At 40.4% G+C, this 20,363-nt stretch overlaps 1 protein-coding gene across 5 annotated transcripts in view; it reads right to left on the bottom strand.

The window, feature by feature from the left end:
- Positions 1–19,208, bottom strand: part of LOC138760710 (uncharacterized) — a 51,709-nt gene extending 32,501 nt beyond the window's left edge. For 2 of the 5 annotated variants that reach the window (XM_069931694.1, XM_069931691.1), the window contains exons 1-4: positions 19,138–19,208; positions 13,657–13,718; positions 12,681–12,841; positions 12,388–12,528 (exon numbers count right to left, since the gene is read on the bottom strand). In XM_069931694.1, the coding sequence (XP_069787795.1) occupies positions 12,388–12,528; positions 12,681–12,841; positions 13,657–13,718; positions 19,138–19,173 (400 nt within the window). In that variant the 5' untranslated portion in view covers positions 19,174–19,208. Of the gene's footprint in view, positions 1–12,387; positions 12,529–12,680; positions 12,842–13,656; positions 13,719–15,034; positions 15,206–15,406; positions 15,478–19,137 lie in introns of those variants that run through there. The other 3 variants (XM_069931693.1, XM_069931696.1, XM_069931695.1) reach the window with 3 other exon arrangements.
- Between the last annotated feature and the right edge of the window lie 1,155 nt (positions 19,209–20,363).

The following is a 20,363-nucleotide window of genomic DNA, read 5'->3' as shown; positions in this document are numbered from 1 at the left end:
GGCAAGAATATGAGGGAGTTTATAAAAGAATGGATCCCTAAGGCCCTAGGATGTCCAGAACTACAGCAAGAAATGGAAATAGAAAGGGCACATAGAGCATTGGCCCCTAAACCACAACCACAACAAAAACCAAGATCTATTGTAGTAAAATTCCTAAGATATACTACAAGAGAAAAGGTACTGGAGAAGACAATGGAAAAAGTAAGAGAGGGCAACAAACCACTGGAGTATAAAGGGCAAAATATCTTCATTTATCCAGATATAAGCTTTGAACTCCTAAAGAAGAGAAAAGAGTTCAATACAGCAAAAGCGATTTTATGGAAGAAAGGATATAAATTTACACTGAAGCATCCTGCGGTATTGAAAATATTTATTCCAGGACAACAAAACAGACTGTTCTCGGATCCAGAAGAAGCACGAAAATTTGCAGAACAATTACAAAAATAGACTGAGGGATGAAGACGGGTAATGAGAGTTAAAATGATCACGATTGATATGTATGTGGGTAAAGACAAAAATAGACTGAGGGATGAAGACGGGTAATGAGAGTAAAAATTATCACGATTGATATGTATGCGGGTAAAGAGGTATAAGAGTGAATAGAGACAATGGGCATACGTGAAAGTATCTGTAATTAGAGGAAAACATAGACAGTATAGATAAGAATTAATAAGGGAAGGTAAGGGAATAGAGAGAATAAGGAGGGAATTAAAAGAGTGACCTTTGTGACATATAAAAAGTGAAATCTTTTCGGGGGGGGCTGGGTGGGGGAAAAGAGCGGTCACTGCAAAATCAGTTGACGCTTGCGAGTGGATTCGCAAATCCAAATGGAGAAGGGAGATGTGGTTGTCCGACAAGGGATAAAGGACAACTCAGGAGGGGAAGGGGAGATTGGGGATAAAGAAGATAGAAATAGGAGAATAAGGAAAATGTTGGATGTTGTAGGAATGTTGTCTGGTAAAGAGTTGAAAATAAGAAAACTGAAATGGAAAAGGAGGAAAGGTAATGATGGAAAAACGGAAAGAGAAGATAAACAAAAAATAAAATGGCTACGCTGAAGTATATGACTCTAAATATTAATGGAATACATAACCAAATTAAAAGGAAGAAACTACTAAATTTACTGAAAAAGGAAAAAATAGATATAGCATTTGTCCAAGAAACACACTTAACTGAATTGGAGCACAAGAAATTAAAGAGAGATTGGGTAGGACATGTAACAGCAGCATCGTATAATTCAAAAGCAAGAGGAGTGGCTATATTAATTAGCAAAAATGTGCCATTTAAAATAGAAGAGCTAATAATAGATCCAGCAGGGAGATATGTTATGATAAAATGTCAGATATATTCGGAGCTTTGGAATCTACTTAATATATATTCACCTAACGAAGAAGATCAAAAGTTTATGCAAGATATCTTTTTGAAGGTAGCTAATACGCAAGGGAACATACTAATAGGAGGGGATTTCAATCTGAATTTGGATCCAAATATGGATAAAACGGGGAAAAAAATTAACAGGAAGAACAAAGTAACCAAATTTATAATTAAATCAATGCAAGAAATGAAACTTGTGGACATATGGAGGAAACAAAACCCAAAAGAAAAGGAATACTCATACTACTCGACTAGACATAAAACATACTCAAGGATAGACCTATTCCTGTTATCAGCCCACATTCAAGGGAGAGTTAGGAAAACGGAATATAAAGCTAGACTATTATCGGACCACTCACCCCTGTTATTGGCAATAGAGCTAGAGGACATCCCTCCAAGAATGTATAGATGGAGATTAAACCCCATGCTACTTAAAAAACAGGATTTTAGAGAATTTATTGAAAAACAATTAAAAATGTACTTGGAAGTAAATATGGAATCAGTGGAAGATAAGTTTATACTATGGGACGCAATGAAAGCATTCATTAGAGGACAAATAATAAGTTATGCAACCAAGATGAAGAAGGACTATAATCAGGAAACAGAGCAGTTGGAAAGGGAAATATTAAACATAGAAAAAAAATTAGCAAAAAAGGAAGATACAACCAAAAGAAGAGAATTGGCGGATAAAAAAATAAAATATGAAACACAACAAACATACAAGGTGGAGAAGAATATAATGAAGACAAAACAGAAATATTATGAACTAGGTGAAAAAACACACAAAATCTTAGCATGGCAGCTTAAGACAGAGCAAACTAAGAAAATGGTATTGGCAACAAGGAAAAAAGACAAACAAATTACATATAATCCAAAAGAAATTAAGGAAAACTTCAGAGAATTTTATGAACAATTATACCGAACTGAAAACGAAGGGAAAGAAGGGAAAATAGATGAATTTTTGACTAAAATTGAACTACCAAAACTACAAATAGAGGAACAAGATAAATTAACAGAACCATTTGGAACAGTAGAAATACAAGAGATAATAAAAAATTTACCAAATAATAAGACACCAGGAGAGGATGGACTCCCAATAGAATTCTACAAAACATTTAAAGATCTAATAATACCGCCCCTCCTGGATGTAATCAACCAGATCGATGAGACACAAAACTTACCAGATTCATGTAAAACAGCAATAATTACAGTGATACTAAAACAAGGGAAAGATCCACTCTCACCAGCGTCATATAGACCAATATCTCTGCTAAACACAGATTATAAGATAATAGCTAAACTATTAGCAAACAGATTAGCAGAACAGGTACCGAAAATGGTAAATTTAGACCAAACTGGATTTATCAAAAAAAGACGCACAACAGACAATATTTGTAAATTTATTAACTTAATTCATGCAGTAGAAGGAAATAAAACACCGGCAGTAGCAGTTGCTTTAGACGCAGAGAAGGCCTTCGACAGAGTAGAATGGAATTACTTGTTCAAAGTATTGCAAAAATTCAGTTTACCGGAGAAGTATATTAATTGGATTAAAGCATTATATGAGGGACCGTTAGCAAAAGTGACAGTAAATGGACATGTATCAAAGCAATTTAACTTAAGCAGGTCAACACGGCAGGGATGCCCACTATCACCTTTATTGATCGCGTTAGCTATAGAACCACTAGCAGAATTGATAAGAATAGATAATAATATAAAAGGAATAAAAATAAAAGACAAGGAATATAAAATCAGTCTATTTGCGGATGATGTGATAGTGTACTTAACAGAACCAGAACTATCAATAAAAGAACTATATAAGAAATTGAAGGAATATGGAGAAGTGTCGGGATACAAGATAAACGTAAATAAAAGTGAAGCAATGCCTATGAATAACGCGGATTTCTCAAAATTTAAGGAGGAATCCCCATTCAGATGGCAAACGCAGGCAATAAGATACCTAGGTGTGCAAATAAACAAAAATCTAGGCCAATTATATAAACTCAATTACAATCCACTAATGAAAAAATTACAGGACGATTTAGAGCATTGGAAAGAGCTACCACTAACACTGATAGGAAGGATAAACTGTATTAAAATGAACATTTTTCCAAGGATACTATACTTATTTCAGGCATTGCCAATACAACTGACAGAAAAATTCTTCAAAGAGTTAAAGAAAATAATAAGGAGATTTTTATGTTGAGGGGGGAAACCGAGGATAGCACTAGATAAATTAACAGAATGGTATAAACAAGGAGGCTTACAATTGCCAAACTTCAAAAATTATTATAGAGCCGCACAATTAAGGTACCTATCAGATTTTTATCAAACAAGGGAAAAACCAGACTGGACGAGACTAGAATTAGATAAAATAGGGGAAAAGATACCTGAACACATATTATATAAATGGGACGAAAAATTGGTACAACATAGAGCTTCTCCAGTATTACACCATCTCCTCAATATATGGAAGAAGATTCATGTAGAAAGAAATAAAATAAATTATCAAATACCAAAACTAATATTGACGCAAAATAAGCTACTCCCTTTTACAATAGACAACCTTTCCTTTAGAAAATGGGAAAAAAAAGGGATTAAAAGAATAGAAAATTGTTTTTCAGGAAGTAGATTCTTATCCTTTGAACAAATGAGAGATAAGTACAATATAACTGGAGATACAGCACTGGCATATTACCAACTGAGATCCTACTTGAAAGATAAATTAGGAAGCAATTTGAGTTTACCAGAGGGAAGTAACCTTGAATATGTGATTACAGATACAATGTTAATCAAAAGATTTATAACAAATATGTATATCAAACTGCAAGAAAAGGAGAATGAGGAAACAAATGGTAAAACTAAACAAAAATGGGAACAAGATTTAAATATAAAGATAAAAAAGGAAACATGGGAGAAATTATGTTCTGGAACGATGAGAAATACAATAAATACGAGGCTGCGTATGATACAATATAATTGGTTACACAGACTATACATTACACCGCAAAAGTTAAATAAATGGGACCCAACAATATCTGATAGATGTTTTCGATGTAAAAAAGAAAGGGGAACAACAATTCATGCAATCTGGACATGTGAGAGAGTAGAAAAATTTTGGGATGATCTCAATCAGATATTAAATAAAATAACAGAAAACAATATACCAAAGAATCCAGAGATCTTTCTCCTAAGTAACATAAAAAATAAAGAATTTGGAATTGACTTGGAAGATGCACAAAAAAGATTTGTCAAGATAGCCCTAGCCGTAGCAAAAAAATGTATTATGTCAACCTGGAAATTGGAAGATAATTTGAAAATACAACAATGGTATATAGAAATGAATAAATGTATTCCATTAGAAAAAATAACATATAGTTTAAGAAATAATATTGAAATATTCGAACAAGTATGGGAGCCTTACATTAAATACAATAGCGAAAACCTACCGGGAACAAACATTACCTAAGTTGATGGAAGGAGAAGAAAAGAAAAGAATGGACTCAGTAGAATTTCTGGAGTATTTATGTTGAATGACAACATTGTCTGACTGAATTAATGCAACCTAGATTGTATACCTAAAATGGATGAGAGGGGGGGGTGGGGGGGTGGCTTGGGAGGAGGGAGGGGGGGGAGAAAAATTCACTGTAAATGTGTGGACAAGAAAAAGTGTATATCATGGCTATTGTGATTTATGGTGTGAAAAATAAAAAATTTAATAATAATAATAAAGGTCACTGTTTGACCTGTTGAGCTTCAAAAAAAAAAGGAGGTTGCTGCCCGCCGAACTGTGAGGTGCCAAGGTGCACGGTTTGAGGCGATATCAGCCCACTGGCGGTGGTCAATGTGGCAGGCACCAAGAGATTTCTTTAGGCAGTCCTTGTACCTCTTCTTTGGTGCACCTCTGTCACGGTGGCCAGTGGAGAGCTTGCCATATAACACGATCTTGGGAAGGCGATGGTCCTCCATTCGGTAAACGTGACCCACCCAGCGCAGCTGGATCTTCAGCAGCGTGGACTCGATGCCATCTCGAGTACTTCGACGTTAGGGATGAAGGCGCTCCAATGAATGTTGAGGATGGAGTGGAGACAACGCTGGTGGAAGCTTTCTAGGAGCTGTAAGTGATGCCGATAGAGGACCCATGATTCGGAGCCGAACAGGAGTGTGGGTATGACAACGGCTCTGTATACGCTCATCTTTGTGAGGTTTTTCAGTTGGTTGTTTTTCCAGACTCTTTTGTGTAGTCTTCCGAAGGCGCTATTTGCCTTGGCGAGTCTGTTGTCTATCTCGTTGTCGATCCTTGCATCTGATGAAATGGTGCAGCCGAGATAGGTAAACTGGTTGACCGTTTTGAGTTTTGTGTGCCCGATGGAGATGTGGGGGGGCTGGTAGTCATGGTGGGGAGCTGGCTGATGGAGGACCTCAGTTTTCTTCAGGCTGACTTCCAGGCCAAACATTTTGGCAGTTTCCGCAAAACAGGACGTCAAGCGCTGAAGAGCTGGCTCTGAATGGGCAACTAAAGCGGCATCGTCTGCAAAGAGTAGTTCGCGGACAAGTTTCTCTTGTGTCTTGGTGTGAGCTTGCAGGCGCCTCAGATTGAAGAGGCTGCCATCCGTGCGGTACCGGATGTAAACAGCGTCTTCATTGTTGAGGTCTTTCATGGCTTGGTTCAGCATCATGCTGAAGAAGATTGAAAAGAGGGTTGGTGCGAGAACACAGCCTTGCTTCACGCCATTGTTAATAGAGAAGGGTTCAGAGAGCTCATTGCTGTATCTGACCCGACCTTGTTGGTTTTCGTGCAGTTGGATAACCATGTTGAGGAACTTTGGGGGGCATCCGATGCACTCTAGTATTTGCCAAAGCCCTTTCCTGCTCATGGTGTCGAAGGCTTTGGTGAGGTCAACAAAAGAGTCTGGAAAAACAACCAACTGAAAAACCTCACTAAGATAAGCGTATACAGAGCTGTTGTCATACCCACACTCCTGTTCGGCTCCGAATCATGGGTCCTCTACCGGCATCACCTACGGCTCCTAGAACGCTTCCACCAGCATTGTCTCCGCTCCATCCTCAACATTCATTGGAGCGCTTTCATCCCCAACGTCGAAGTACTCGAGATGGCAGAGGTCGACAGCATCGAGTCCACACTGCTGAAGATCCAGCTGCGCTGGGTGGGTCACGTCTCCAGAATGGAGGATCATCGCCTTCCCAAGCTCGTGTTATATAGTGAGCTCTCCACTGGCCACCGTGACAGAGGTGCACCAAAAGGTACAAGGACTGCCTAAAGAAATCTCTTGGTGCCTGCCACATTGACCACCACCAGTGGGCTGATATCGCCTCAAACCGTGCATCTTGGCGCCTCACAGTTTGGCAGGCAGCAACCTCCTTTGAAGAAGACCGCAGAGCCCACCTCACTGACAAAAGACAAAGGAGGAAAAACCCAACACCCAACCCCAACCAACCAATTTTCCCCTGCAACCGCTGCAACCGTGTCTGCCTGTCCCACATCGGACTTGTCAGCCACCAACGAGCCTGCAGCTGATGTGGACATTTTACCCCCTCCATAAATCTTCGTCCGCGAAGCCAAGCCAAAGAAGAGAGTCCTTTGTTTTGTTCTCTGCACTTTTCTTGGAGCTGTCTGAGGGCAAAGACCATGTCAGTAGTTCCTCTGTTTGCGCGAAAGCCGCACTGTGATTCTGGGAGAATATTCTCGGCGACACTAGGTATTATTCTATTTAGGAGAATCCTCGCGAAGATTTTGCCTGCAATGGAGAGCAGCGTGATTCCCCTGTAGTTTGAGCAGTCTGATTTCTCGCCTTTGTTTTTGTACAGGGTGATGATGGTGATACATCATAAGCAAGCAGCAGAATTTTAATTACATTTGAGCAGGCAGACATTATGATCCATTCCTATGCTGCTCTGTTCCACAGAGTTCAAACCAGGCAAATTTTACCCAAATTTTAATAGTAATCTCGGGGATGCTCTTTGGGTTTTTTTTTGCCATTTATCTCATTTTACTGCCTAAAATAAACAAACAGGTTTGTGAAAGGCAGGTTTCCTTTTAGAGAAAAAACTGCAGACACTGGAGCAAACAATGTGAAGCTGGAGGAACTCAGCAGGTCAAGGAGCATCTAGGACTGTGGTTTTCAACCTCTCCACTCACATACCACTAAGTAATCTTTATGCCATTAGTGCTCTGTGATTAGGAAGGGATTACTTAAAATGGTATGTGGGTGGAAAGAAAAAAGTTTTAATCAGACCTAATTGACTTGTTATGTACATGGCTTCACAACTCCAAAGGAAATGAGCCAATGAGAATTTTTCTCAAGCAAAATATTTCAGTAACAATTGGATGTAGAGCACAGATTCTCAACCTTCCCTTTGCACTCACATACCACCTTAAGCAATCCCTTACTAATCTCGGAGCACTTTTGGCATAGGGATTACTTAAAGTGTTATGTGAGTAGAAAAAGATTGAGAACCACTGATCTAGGAAGAGCAGTGGCCAATCAACATTTCCAGTTGTAACCAACAAAAGGGGTAAAATTAAGTATATTGGAGTGGGGGAGGGAAAAAGGAGTCAATCATTTCAATTCCCCTTATTATTCTCAGCCATATCCAATGTTTAGCCTCACCCTGACAAACTTGAGAAACCACATCTCATGTTCCTCCTGGACAGCCTTAAACACAATGACATGAACATTAGATAAACCCCAGCTCTCTGGTTCCACTTTTTTCATCTCTTCACCTAATCCTATTTCTCTTGAACCCTCTCCTCCACATGGATCTACATCTCTCCTGCTTGTCTAATACCCAGTAACCCATTAGGAAGGAAACCTCTCCAATACACATTCTATTTTAGTCTTTTGAGAGACCCCCCCCCCCCAACCAGAAACATGAACTGACCATGGATGTTGCCTAACCCGCCAAAGTGTTCTGGCCTCAAAAACAAGTTTGAGCAAGTTTTGCAGTTCAGCAATAAAGATTTGGGTTTCATTTCCCATTTCCCATGTTTAATAATATACATTTTATTAATATACAAAAGATTTAGACATACAGCACAGTAACAGGCCCTTTTGGCCCACAAGTCTGTGCCACCCAGTTGACTTACAACCCTGGTATATTTTGAATGGTGGGAGGAAACTGGAATATCCAGAGGAAATCCAGACACAGGGAGAATGAACAAACTCCTTAAATTCGCTGGCACAGTAACAGTGTTGCGCTAATCTCCATGTCACCCTGTGCTAACCATGCAGGGTTAATTCACAATTTTAATTATCCCCACATACAGCCTTTTAAAAGGTTCACATTGTTAATAGAAAGAAAGGGAAGGAAGGAGAAGAAATAAGCAGTTGTGATAGGGGATTTCATAGATAAAAGGCTGTGGAAAAGAATATTCTAGATGGCATGTCGCTTCTCTGGTGCCAGGGTCAGAGATATCTCAGTTTGCATTCACTGCATTCTCAGGAGGGAGGGTGATCAGCCAGATTTTTTCATCCATATAGGAACCAATGACATGGGTAGGAAGGGTGAGGAGGTCCTACAAGGAGAGTTCAGCGCTAGGTTGAAGGACAGGACTTCCATGGTTGTGATCTCAGGATTGCTACCTGTGCCACGTGTTAGTGAGGTTAGAAATAGGATGATAATGCAGCCTTAACATGTGGTGCAAGAGGTGGGGGGGCTTCAGGTTTCTGAATCATTGGGCTCTTTCCCAAAAAGGTGGGACCTGTTCTGACAAAATAGTTTACATTTGAACTGGAGGGGAGCCAATATCCTTGTGGGAAAGTTTGCAAGTGCTGCTCTGATGGGTTTAAACTAGATTTTCCAAAGAATGGAAAATAGAGGAGTGAAGGAGAGAAAAAGATGTGAAAATTGCATGCACTGTTAGAATTCAACAAGGAATATGGTGGAAATATTCTCAGTTGCATCTATTTCAATGCAAGGAGTATTGTAGGAAAGGCAGATGAGCTTAGAGCATGGATTGGCATGTGGAATTATGACATTGAGGCCATTAGTGACACTTGATTGCAGAAGGGGCAGGACTGGCAGCACAATATTCTGGGCTTCTGTTGCTTTTGTTAGGTCTGCTTTGTTCATGAATGAGTGAGTCAAACACCAGACTGAGTCGAAATCAAGGTTCTTTGTTCTTTATTACTGGATTGTAACACTTGCAACTAACAGTGTTAGTTGGAGAATGCGCCTTCTCCAACTAACACTGTTAGTTGCAAGTGTTACAATCCGGCAATAAAGAACAAAGAACCTTGATTTCGACTCAGTCTGGTGTCTGACTCACTCATTCATGAACAAAGCAGACCTAACACTTTACAAGCAATAGAACCTGGGTTTTGGAGGGGAGGAAAATGAAAGGAAGAGGAGTGGAATTGCTTGTCAGGGAAAATATCACAGCTGTGCTCAGACAGGTCAGGCCAGAGGACATGTCCACTGATCCTACATAGGTGGAGCTGAGAAACAAGGTATGATGACCACACTCATGGGGGTTGCATTATAGACTGCCCAATAGTCCACAAGAATTGGAGGAGCAAATCTGTAGTGAGAGAGCAGACAGCTACAAGAAACAAGGTTGTGATAGTAGGAAATTTTAATTTTCCACATAATGATTTGGACTCCCATACTGTAAAAGGACTGTTTGGCTTGGAGATAGTCAACATGTTCAGAAAAGTTTTCTAGATCAATTGGATCTCCTTTTAGAAAATGAGGTAGAACTGATATTTAGGAGAACATACTCATGAAGGATAGGTCTGGGCCTCTAGTTGAGATTCTAAATTGGACAAAAGCTAATTTTGAGGAAATGAGAAAGGATCCAGAATGCATAGATTGGGATATATTGTTTTCAGGCAAGGATGTACGAGAAAATGGAAGATCTTCAAAGGTGAACTTTTGAGAATATAGAGTTTGTATGTTCCCATCAGGATTAAAGAAAGGAACCTCAGTTTTTGAGAGATGTTAGGATCAGGTTCAGAAGAAGAGGTGAATAGTAGGTAATAAGCATCAATGAGCAAATGAAAATAAAAAATTCAAAAGCTTCTAGAAAGTAGAGGTTAAAAGTCAAGTTTGGGTTGGCAGACAATGTGAAGGAAAATCCCAGGTATATTAAGAACAAAAGGACAATAAAGAACAAAATTGGTCTCCTTGAAGATCATAATGGTCAGCCTTGTGTGGAACTGAAAGATGGTGAGATCTTAAATTTTTTTAAAATCATCAGTATTCACTCAGGAAACAGGCAGAGTCATGGGAAGCAAGGAAAACAAGCAATGTAGTAATGGAACAGATAGATTAGAGGAAGAAGTGCTTGCTGTCGTAAAGCAAATAAGGGTGGATAAATCCCCAGGGCTTGATAAAATATTCCTTCAGACCTTGAGGGATACTTCCTTAGCCACAGCTGTGGTGCCAGAGGATTGGAGCATAGCTCATTATTTAAAAAAGGCTCCAAAAGTAACGCTGGAAATTATAGGCTGGTGAGCCTGACATCAGTAGCAGGTAAATTATTGGAAGGTGTTATAAGGAGATTGTGTATACAATTATTTGGATATCCAGAAACTGATGATATAATCAACATGGTGTAGTGCGTGATAGGTCACATTTAACCAATCTGATAGTTTTTCTAGAGCCTGCAGCTGACGTGGACATTTACCCCTCCATAAATCTTCGTCCGCGAAGCCAAGCCAAAGAAAAAAAAAACTAGGAAAGTTGATGAAGGAAAGGCTGTGGATCTATGAGGACTTTAGTAAAGTCTTTGACAAGGTTCTACATAGGAGGTTAGTCAGGAAGGTTCAGATGCTAAGTATTCATGGTGAAGTAGTGAACTGGATTAGACAATGGGTGGACACTAGAAGCCAGAGAGTGGAGGTAGATGATTGCTTCTCTGGCTGGAGACCTGTGACTAGTGGTGTGCTCCAGGATTTGGTGCTGGGACCATTATTGTTTGTCATCTATATTAATGATCTGGTAAATTGGATCAGCAAGTTTGCAGATGACACCAAGTTTTGAGGTGTTGTGGACAGCCAAAAAGGTTTTCCAAATTTTCAGAGGGAGGATCTGGACCAGCTGGTAAAATGGTAGATGGAATTTCATGCAAACCAGTAAATGGTTGGGCACTAAGGTGTGCAGTAGAACAGAGGGATCTGAGAATACAGATACATTATTCCCCCAGAGTGGCATTACAGGTGGATAGGGTTGTAAAGAGAGCTTTTGGTATATTGGCCTTCATAAATCAAAGTATTGAGTATAGGAGTTGGCATGTTATGGTAAAGTTGTACAAGACGTTGGTGAGGCCTAATTTGGAGTAGTGTGTGCAGTTTTGATCACCTAACTCCGATAAAGATTCAACAACATCAGAAGTGTGCAGAGAAAATTTACTGGGATGTTGCCTGGACTTCAGGAACTGAGTTATAGGGAAAGGTTAAATAGGTAAGGACTTTATTCCCTGGAGCATAGAAGAATGAGAGGAGATTTGATAGAGGTATTAAAATTAGGAGAGGGATAGACAGTAAATGTAGATAGGCTTTTTCTACTGAGGGTAGGCGAGTTACAAGCCAGGGTTGAGGGTGAAAAGGGGAAAGTTTAGTGGGAACATGGTGGGGGGAGGGGAGATCTTCAGAGTGGTGAGAGTCTAGAACAAGCTGCTCACTGATGTGGTGAATGAGAGTTCAATTTTAACATTTAAAAATAATTTTGACAAGAACATGGATAGAAGAGATATTGAGACCTATGGACTGGGTGCAGGTCAGTGGGACTAAGCAAAAAAAGGTTCACCATATACTGGAAGGGCCAAAGTGGCCGTAATGTTTGAAGGTTCTAAAGTCTTCAAAATTAATTTTTAAATAACAGGCTCACTTAAGTTACAATTCTAAAGGACATTTTAGTTCAGTTCTTCACAACAGCCATAAGATATGGAGATTAAGGCATTTTAATATCAATTTATTTGCAAAATTCACAGCACTTGAACAGGTTAAAGCTATTTTTGATTTTGTCAGAGATGCACTATTTCATAAATACCTGATTTCACATTCTTGCCACAGCTAATGCCAGAACCATCTTCAGATCCCTCAACACATTGACAAGAATAAAATCCAAAAGAATTCAAGCAGTTGGATTCAGGATCACACATGGAAAGCCCATGGCTACATTCGTCCACATCTGCAAGATGCATCAAACAGTTAAAAATCTCTCCATTCTGCATAATGATAAATTCTAAACTACTGTTAAGTCACCATCAATTGTTAAAACTATTACATATTGAGAAACAGAGGTCCGCACCTGTTCAGCATTCAGATTGAAACGTTTATTACCTTCAACAAATGTTGAAAATATTACAGCTTTTCCACATCGCAGATTTGATACAGACTTTGACAATAGTTGCTTCATTGTACTGTTAAGGGGAATATGGATACCTTCTCCCCCTGGACTGAAATATAGCCAATATACAAAGAGCAGCCCTGGAGCATTGATCCTGAAGTTGAAGGATAACAGTAGAATAGTCAAGATTTTAAATGTTATAAAGTAATGAGGAATTTTTCATCATGTACTACAGAACTCTAAAGCTGAAATGTAATATTCATGGCAAAAAGTTTCCTTGTTTAACGAAGAACTGAAATCACAAGGGAACTCCAACCCACCAATAATTCATCTAGAATGGAACTTTGTATGAAAGTACTCTCGTGGATGAAAAAATGTCTGGGTAAATTGGAAATTGATCAATATGATCACTAATCAAACACGTCACACTTAAAACTGCGAGTAGATTACATCAGTTCCTCTCGTAAGTCTGGTCTTGCAATTCATGAAGCATTAAAAAACCATGGAACCACATCAATTTGAATCAATATTGAATTTGTGTAACCATGAATCCAAGATATCAGCACATTGCTACAGTTCTCAATTATCAATGGTCAGTGCAAGACATTCATACGACCCTCCCCACCCTCCCCACCCTCCCCACCCTCCCCACCCTCCCCACCCTCCCCACCCTCCCCACCCTCCCCACCCTCCCCACCCTCCCCACCCTCCCCACCCTCCCCACCCTCCCCACCCTCCCCACCCTCCCCACCCTCCCCACCCTCCCCACCCTCCCCACCCTCCCCACCCTCCCCACCCTCCCCACCCTCCCCACCCTCCCCACCCTCCCCACCCTCCCCACCCTCCCCACCCTCCCCACCCTCCCCACCCTCCCCACCCTCCCCACCCTCCCCACCCTCCCCACCCTCCCCACCCTCCCCACCCTCCCCACCCTCCCCACCCTCCCCACCCTCCCCACCCTGATTTTACCTCTTAATGGTGAGAAGAAATAATTCTTTAAAAGATGAAACTGTCAAAAGCTCCTTGACAACCTGAAAAATTGTAAAGGACATGATTAATAAAGTGAAATGCCCTCGACACAGAACAGTAGTAAACATCCCCTGGCACCAATGCTAAGGAGGCAATCTGGAAACTGTATGAGGCTATAAACCAACTGCAGACCACACACCCTGATGGACTTATTGCTGGGGATTTCAGCCAGGCAAACTTCATCAAGGCTACCCAAATTCCATCACTTTGTGGTCTTCACTTCAAGGAGGATGAAGATGTTAGAACCCTGCTCCCATCTCAGATACTCAGATCACATCTGATGCTGATCCCAGCATACAGACAGCTTGTCAGACCCTCCAGACCAGTTCAGAAGCAAGTTAAAACCTGGCCAACAGGGGCCATTCATGCACTTCAAAACTGCTTTGAGCAAACTTACTGGATCGTGCTCAAGGAAGCAGCAACTGTGTCAACTCTCAATCTGAAGTATACAATGTCAGTGACAGGTATATGAGTAAGTATTCTGATGATGTCACTGTGCCCAAGACCATCATTACTTGCATCAATCAGAAGCCATGAATGACAGCAGATGTGCATGTGCTACTCAGGAAACAAGACACTGCCTTCAGAGCAGATGACAAGGTAGCTCTAGCTATTGCAAGAGCCAAGCTGTTCAAGGCCATCAGAGAAGCAAAGTGTGTGCGCATACCCAACACATTCAGTTACTTCCTGGACAGCAAGCAAACGCAACACATGTTGAAGAGCATCCAAGACATCAAGACGACACCATCTGCCTGTACTGGTGATGCCTCTCTCCCAGATGCACTGAACAACTGACACGACACAAAAATGATGTTGCAGTGAAGAGGCCGCCTTTCCTCCAAATGACCAGATGCTGTGTCTTGCAATAACCAATGTGAAGAGAGCTAAAACAAGGTCAACCCACGGAAAGCTGCTGGACCAGATAAGATTCCTGGCAGAGTGCTCAGGGGATGTGCTGCTCAGCTAGAAAATGTTCTCACCAACATCTTTACCATCTCCCCAAAAAGTGCCATGATCCCAATGTGCTTAAAGCTGCCACCATTTATCCCTGTGCCGAAGAAGTAGTCGGTCCTGCCTCAGTAACTACTGCCCCGTTGCACTCATATCCATCATAATAAAGTGCTTCAAGAGGCTCATGGGGAACATCAAGCATTGCTGCCCCATCACTAGACCCCCTGCAGTTCACATACAGACCCAACCATTCCACAGATGATGCCATCACCACTGCCTCCATCTTGCCCTCACCTGCCTGAAAACAAGGACTCGCATGACAATAAACAGCATTCACACTTCAGTTCATCAATCAATACAATCATACCACAGTTCCTAATAAGCAAGTTGGACCTGAAAACCTCCCTCCACAATTGGATTCTTGACTTCCAGGGAGACCTCAGGTAGTTTGGATCAAAAACAGCAGCTCCAAGACCATCACACTGAGCACAGGAACCCCCTAGGGCTATGTGCTTAGTCCACTGCTGTTCACTCTGCTGACCCATGACTGTGCAGTTAAACAGCTTGAATCACATCAAGTTTACTGATGACACAACAGTGGAGGGCCAGATCAGCAAGAATAATGAGTCAGTGTACAGAGATGTGCAGTCACTAACAAACTGCATCTGAACCCTGATATGCCATCAACATGGACCAGACAAGTGTTATACTAATACTGGGCTTTTATTAAAAGACTTACCACCACTAAAGTAGCCAGTGGGAAAGCATCTCCATCTGTTATACCAGTAGGGTGGAGTGTCTCTACAGTCATAGCCAATAGCAAGCAGTCAATATTAATATGCCCCCATTACATCACATTCACCACCCCCAAAAAAATGACAAATTTTTATAATACAACAATGATAAAAGCAAAAAAATTTCCAGAAGATGAAGGGTTACAAACAAAATTAATGAGAATAGCTAGCAAAAAAACAAGCTGCGAACGCGAGATAACACGGGTGACTCCACTCACTGTAATCGTAACTAAGATTAGAAATGGTCATAACAGAGCCCCTGTGGAGGCTTTGAGATTAGTGTCGATCTTCACAAGGGCACAAATGGAAGGGACTCATCTCTAACTGAAGGACTTCTGTCACCAGGTGTGGAAGGGAGTGGAGAGTGCGAGGAAACATCCCCATGAAGAGGGTATTGTTCCTCGAGTGTTTCTCATGATGGGGAGGGTAGAGAAGGAGTCAGGTCAGTGGAAGTGTTAGCAGGCTATAGACCAGGAGAGGCTAGATCCCCAAGGGAAACCATGTCCTTTCTTCCATCAGGAAAAATAACACGAGCATACTGCAAATTAGCATGAAGTAGTTGAACATGCTCTACAAGTGTATCAGCTTTGCTGGTCTAACATGCTTTCCTAATAAAACTTCTCTGTGGTTAGAGAGCCAAGTCGATCCAGGTTCGATTTTCTGGGGAAAACCAAAAGACGCTGGTGAGGAGTCTCATTGGGAGCTGGACAAAGCCGTGTATGATAGAGTTTAATGCTTCTGGCGGCACCTCTGGTGGGGAGACATTTTGATTTTAGTGCTAGAGTGATAGCTTTCAAGATTTTACCGTTACTGTGTTCTACTTGACCATTACCGTGGATTATAGCTTGTAGTATGACTAGTACCTATACCCCCATCAAGGTGGTATTGCCTAAGTTCAGAACTCATGAAAGCTGACCCTCTGTCACTATGAATGAAGTTAGGATAATCGAAAATACTAAAAATCATATTTAATAACAGAACTGCCCAAAACATCAGCACATGGTATATCATGAAGAGGAAACAAGAGAATTCATCAATGATGTTAAGGAAATAGGAATTATTATTTGAGGGTAGTGGTCCTTTTAAATTCATGCTGAGGTATTCAAATGGTCGAGACACCTTAAATCAATGTGGAAGCGGAAGGTTTATAGTACCATGGTTTACACTCTGCACAGACAGAACACTCATTAGTTTCTTGATGTCTTCTAGTGAGCACGGCAAATTGAGGGACTTAATGATAAAATCTAGTGACCCCAGGTGACATAATTCATCGTGAAGGTATTTCAAATGGTCTAGCTGCAGACTTGCACCACATTATTTACTTGCATATATGCTTCAAAACACTGGAGCCAGTAGTGAAAAAATTTTCCAGCTCAGGTGGCATCTTGATCTATCTTAAGTCTTCCAGGTTTCAGGGAAGTATCCATGATTCAGAGAGTGTTAATAAAATTGATATGCCATAGGCATGGACCAGACAAGTGTTATACAAATACTGGGCTTTTAATCCACACTGCTGAAGATCCAGCTGCGCTGGGTGGGTCACGTCTCCAGAATGGAGGACCATCGCCTTCCCAAGATCGTGTTATATGGCGAGCTCTCCACTGGCCACCGTGACAGAGGTGCACCAAAGAAAAGGTACAAGGACTGCCTAAAGAAATCTCTTGGTGCCTGCCACATTGACCACCGCCAGTGGGCTGATATCGCCTCAAACCGTGCATCTTGGCGCCTCAGTTTGGCGGGCAGCAACCTCCTTTGAAGAAGACCGCAGAGCCCACCTCACTGACAAAAGGCAAAGGAGGAAAAACCCAACACCCAACCCCAACCAACCAATTTTTCCCTGCAACCGCTGCAACCGTGTCTGCCTGTCCCGCATCGGACTGGTCAGCCACAAACGAGCCTGCAGCTGACGTGGACATTTACCACCTCCATAAATCTTCGTCCACGAAGCCATGCCAAAGAAGAAGAAATAAGCAACACTAAACTGGCCAGTGGGAAAACATCATCTGTTATACAGTAGGATGGAGTATCTCTACAGCCATAGCCAATAGCAAGCAGTCAGTATAATACGCCCCCCCATTACATCATCACAAACCCTTAAAAAAAGGTTGTCAACTTCAAGAGACTACATTCTGCTGACCATTAACAGTTCGACCATTAAGATATTCTTGACTATCAAGTTCCTTTTTTAATTTTTATGTTTAGATCTTGTTCCCACTTTTGTTTGGGTTTACAGCTTATTTCATCATTCTCTTTCTCTTGCAGCTTGATGTACATGTTTCTTATAATTTTTTTAATTATCATTGTGCCTGTAATCACATAAAAATGGGAAAAGCTATGCTCCGGAACTATGAGAAATACAATAAACACGAGGTTACACATAATACAATATAAATGGTTACACAGGCTATATACCACACCCCAAAAGTTAAATAAATGGGACCCAACAGTATCAGATAGATGTTTTCGCTGTAAGAAGGAAATGGGAACAACTGTACATACAATTTGGGCATGAGAAAGTGGAAAAGTTTTGGGAAGATCACAATCAGGTATTAAATAAAATCACAAAAAGCAACATACCAAAAAATCCAAAGATCTTTCTTCTAAGTAATACAAGAAGAACTAGGCCTCGATTTGGATGAAGCACAAAAAAGATTTATTATGATAGTCTTAGCTGTAGCAAAAAATGTACAATGTCAACCTGGAAATCAGAAGAGAGCCTGAGAGTACAGCAACGGTACATAGAAATGAATAAATGTATTCCATTGGAAAAAAAATAACAAGAAATAATGTCACAGTATTCGAACAAATTTGGGAACCGTACATGGAACACAACAGTGAGGGCCGACCACGGACCTCCACCCCCTAAAATGACAATGAGAAGATGACGAAATGAACTGAGCCAGTGTGTAAAAGTAGATGACACAATTTTCTTGTTTATTTTCATTGTGTGATGACATTGTTTAATGGGTTTATTGTATTGTATATGTTGAACGTTTAGTGGGTAGAGAGGGGGGTGGGAAGGAGGGAGGGAAGGGAGGGGGAAAGGGGAGAAAAATGACACTATATTCAAGAGGGAAATGTTTGTGTGTATTTTGGTTAATATGGTTCATAGTGTGAAAAATTTTTTTTTAATTTTAATAAAAGAATTTCAAGTTCCTGGAGTGCACTTGGCAGAGAATCTGGTCTAGTCCCGAAACACCAACTCCATAGCCAAGAAAGCCCAGCAGTGCCTACTTGCTGTAAAGGCTGAGGAAAGTTTATCTCCACCCTCACTACATTCTACAGAGAATGTATTGAGAGCATCCTGTGTGACTACATCACTGCCTAGCTTGGAAGCTGTAACTCCTTGGACCACAAGTCTCTGCAGAGGATAATGAAGTCAGTGGAAATATCATTGGGGGTTCTCTTCCTATCACTATGCAAGTGAACGTCAATAAACATTGTGACACCCTTCATGTAAATGTTCTCTCTTCTACCATCTGGTAGGAGGTACTGCAGTGCTCAGGCCCTGACATCCAGATTGGACAACAGCTTCCTCTCCTCTCTCCACCTCCCCCCCCCCACCCCATCAAACTCAAATGCAAATATGCTCCATGGTCCTGGAGAATTGCCATCTTGTCTTTTACCATGCGAGTATGGTATGAACGTTAAATGAAGAAGACTTGACTTAACTCACCAATCTCTTAATTGATCTTGCAAATCTTTTCTTCATCCCTTCAAATTGTTTGAAATTTGCACCAACAAACTTCACTCCAATAGACACTTGAAACAAATACTCTGTTGATTAAAATGTGATACACTCAAATACTAGAAAATAAACATTTTGCATGTGAACATTCAGCTCATCAAGCCAGTGCTAACTCTTTCAAAAGTCAACTTTCCTTCTCATGGTGATTATAAATTTTACTGCCACTGTTTTGAGAGGACAGTGGATAGCCTACATTTTTTCCAAAGACTTATTCCAAGACTTATTCTTCCAAATACCACAGTTATTTACCCTGCTCAGATTGCGATTCAGGTATCATCTAAGACATGCCCTCCATCCTTTGATTCTTTATGAATGAAGTGTTGGAAGAGCTAGCTTGAGGTCAATAAGGTCAATTGTCAACATCCCACACATCAAATTTTGGCAAGAACAATTAAGCTAAATCTGTCGCTAATTCATCACAAAAGGAAGGCAAGTCAAGAACAAGTTAAAGTTAGCAGAACTATTTCGTGAAATCTCAATTTTTTTTTTTAAATTTGATCAAATGACAAATACCCCTTTCTCACAATTGTCTCCCAAATATTTAATCCCACATTGGAACAAACTTTCTAAACGTTTATCATCATATAGGATTGGTAAGAGTCTGTTCTGAGCAAGACACATTTTCAACAAGACTTGTAATTCATTTCCTTTGTACCCGTTAACTAATTTCCCAAATACTAATAAAATGTTACTAACGATGTCTTGCTATTCTCCACAAACAATTTTGAATCCTATTTATATCATGTCTTCTGTTATCTTTTCTAATTTGTGCAACTATTTACCCATGAATGTTTGTCTCCTCAATTTAAAAAGAGAAATCTCAATTAGGCTGCCCGATAATATGTAAAATCTGGGAGTTGGAATCTTCCCAATTCCAAAGCCTACATCATTTTTTTTTTAATATATAAATGGAGATTCAGGGTGACTTATTCTTCCAAATAAATATTCTTAGACTTTTCTAATTTATATTTTTTAAATTGCAAAGACAAAGCAATTGGCATTGACTGAAAGAGGTGTTGGACTCTTGGGCTTGTATTCATTTTAATACAGTTAATTCTACCAATTAAACTAATTGGTAGAGTCTCCCATCTATCTAAATCATCTGAAATCTTCTGAAGGGGAGAAAATTTAGTTTATAAAGATAATGTAAATTA

This window comes from Narcine bancroftii, chromosome 4 (genome assembly GCF_036971445.1).
Source record: "Narcine bancroftii isolate sNarBan1 chromosome 4, sNarBan1.hap1, whole genome shotgun sequence".
Taxonomy (NCBI): Eukaryota; Metazoa; Chordata; class Chondrichthyes; order Torpediniformes; family Narcinidae; genus Narcine; species Narcine bancroftii.
This window is presented reverse-complemented; position numbering and strand designations above follow the sequence as displayed.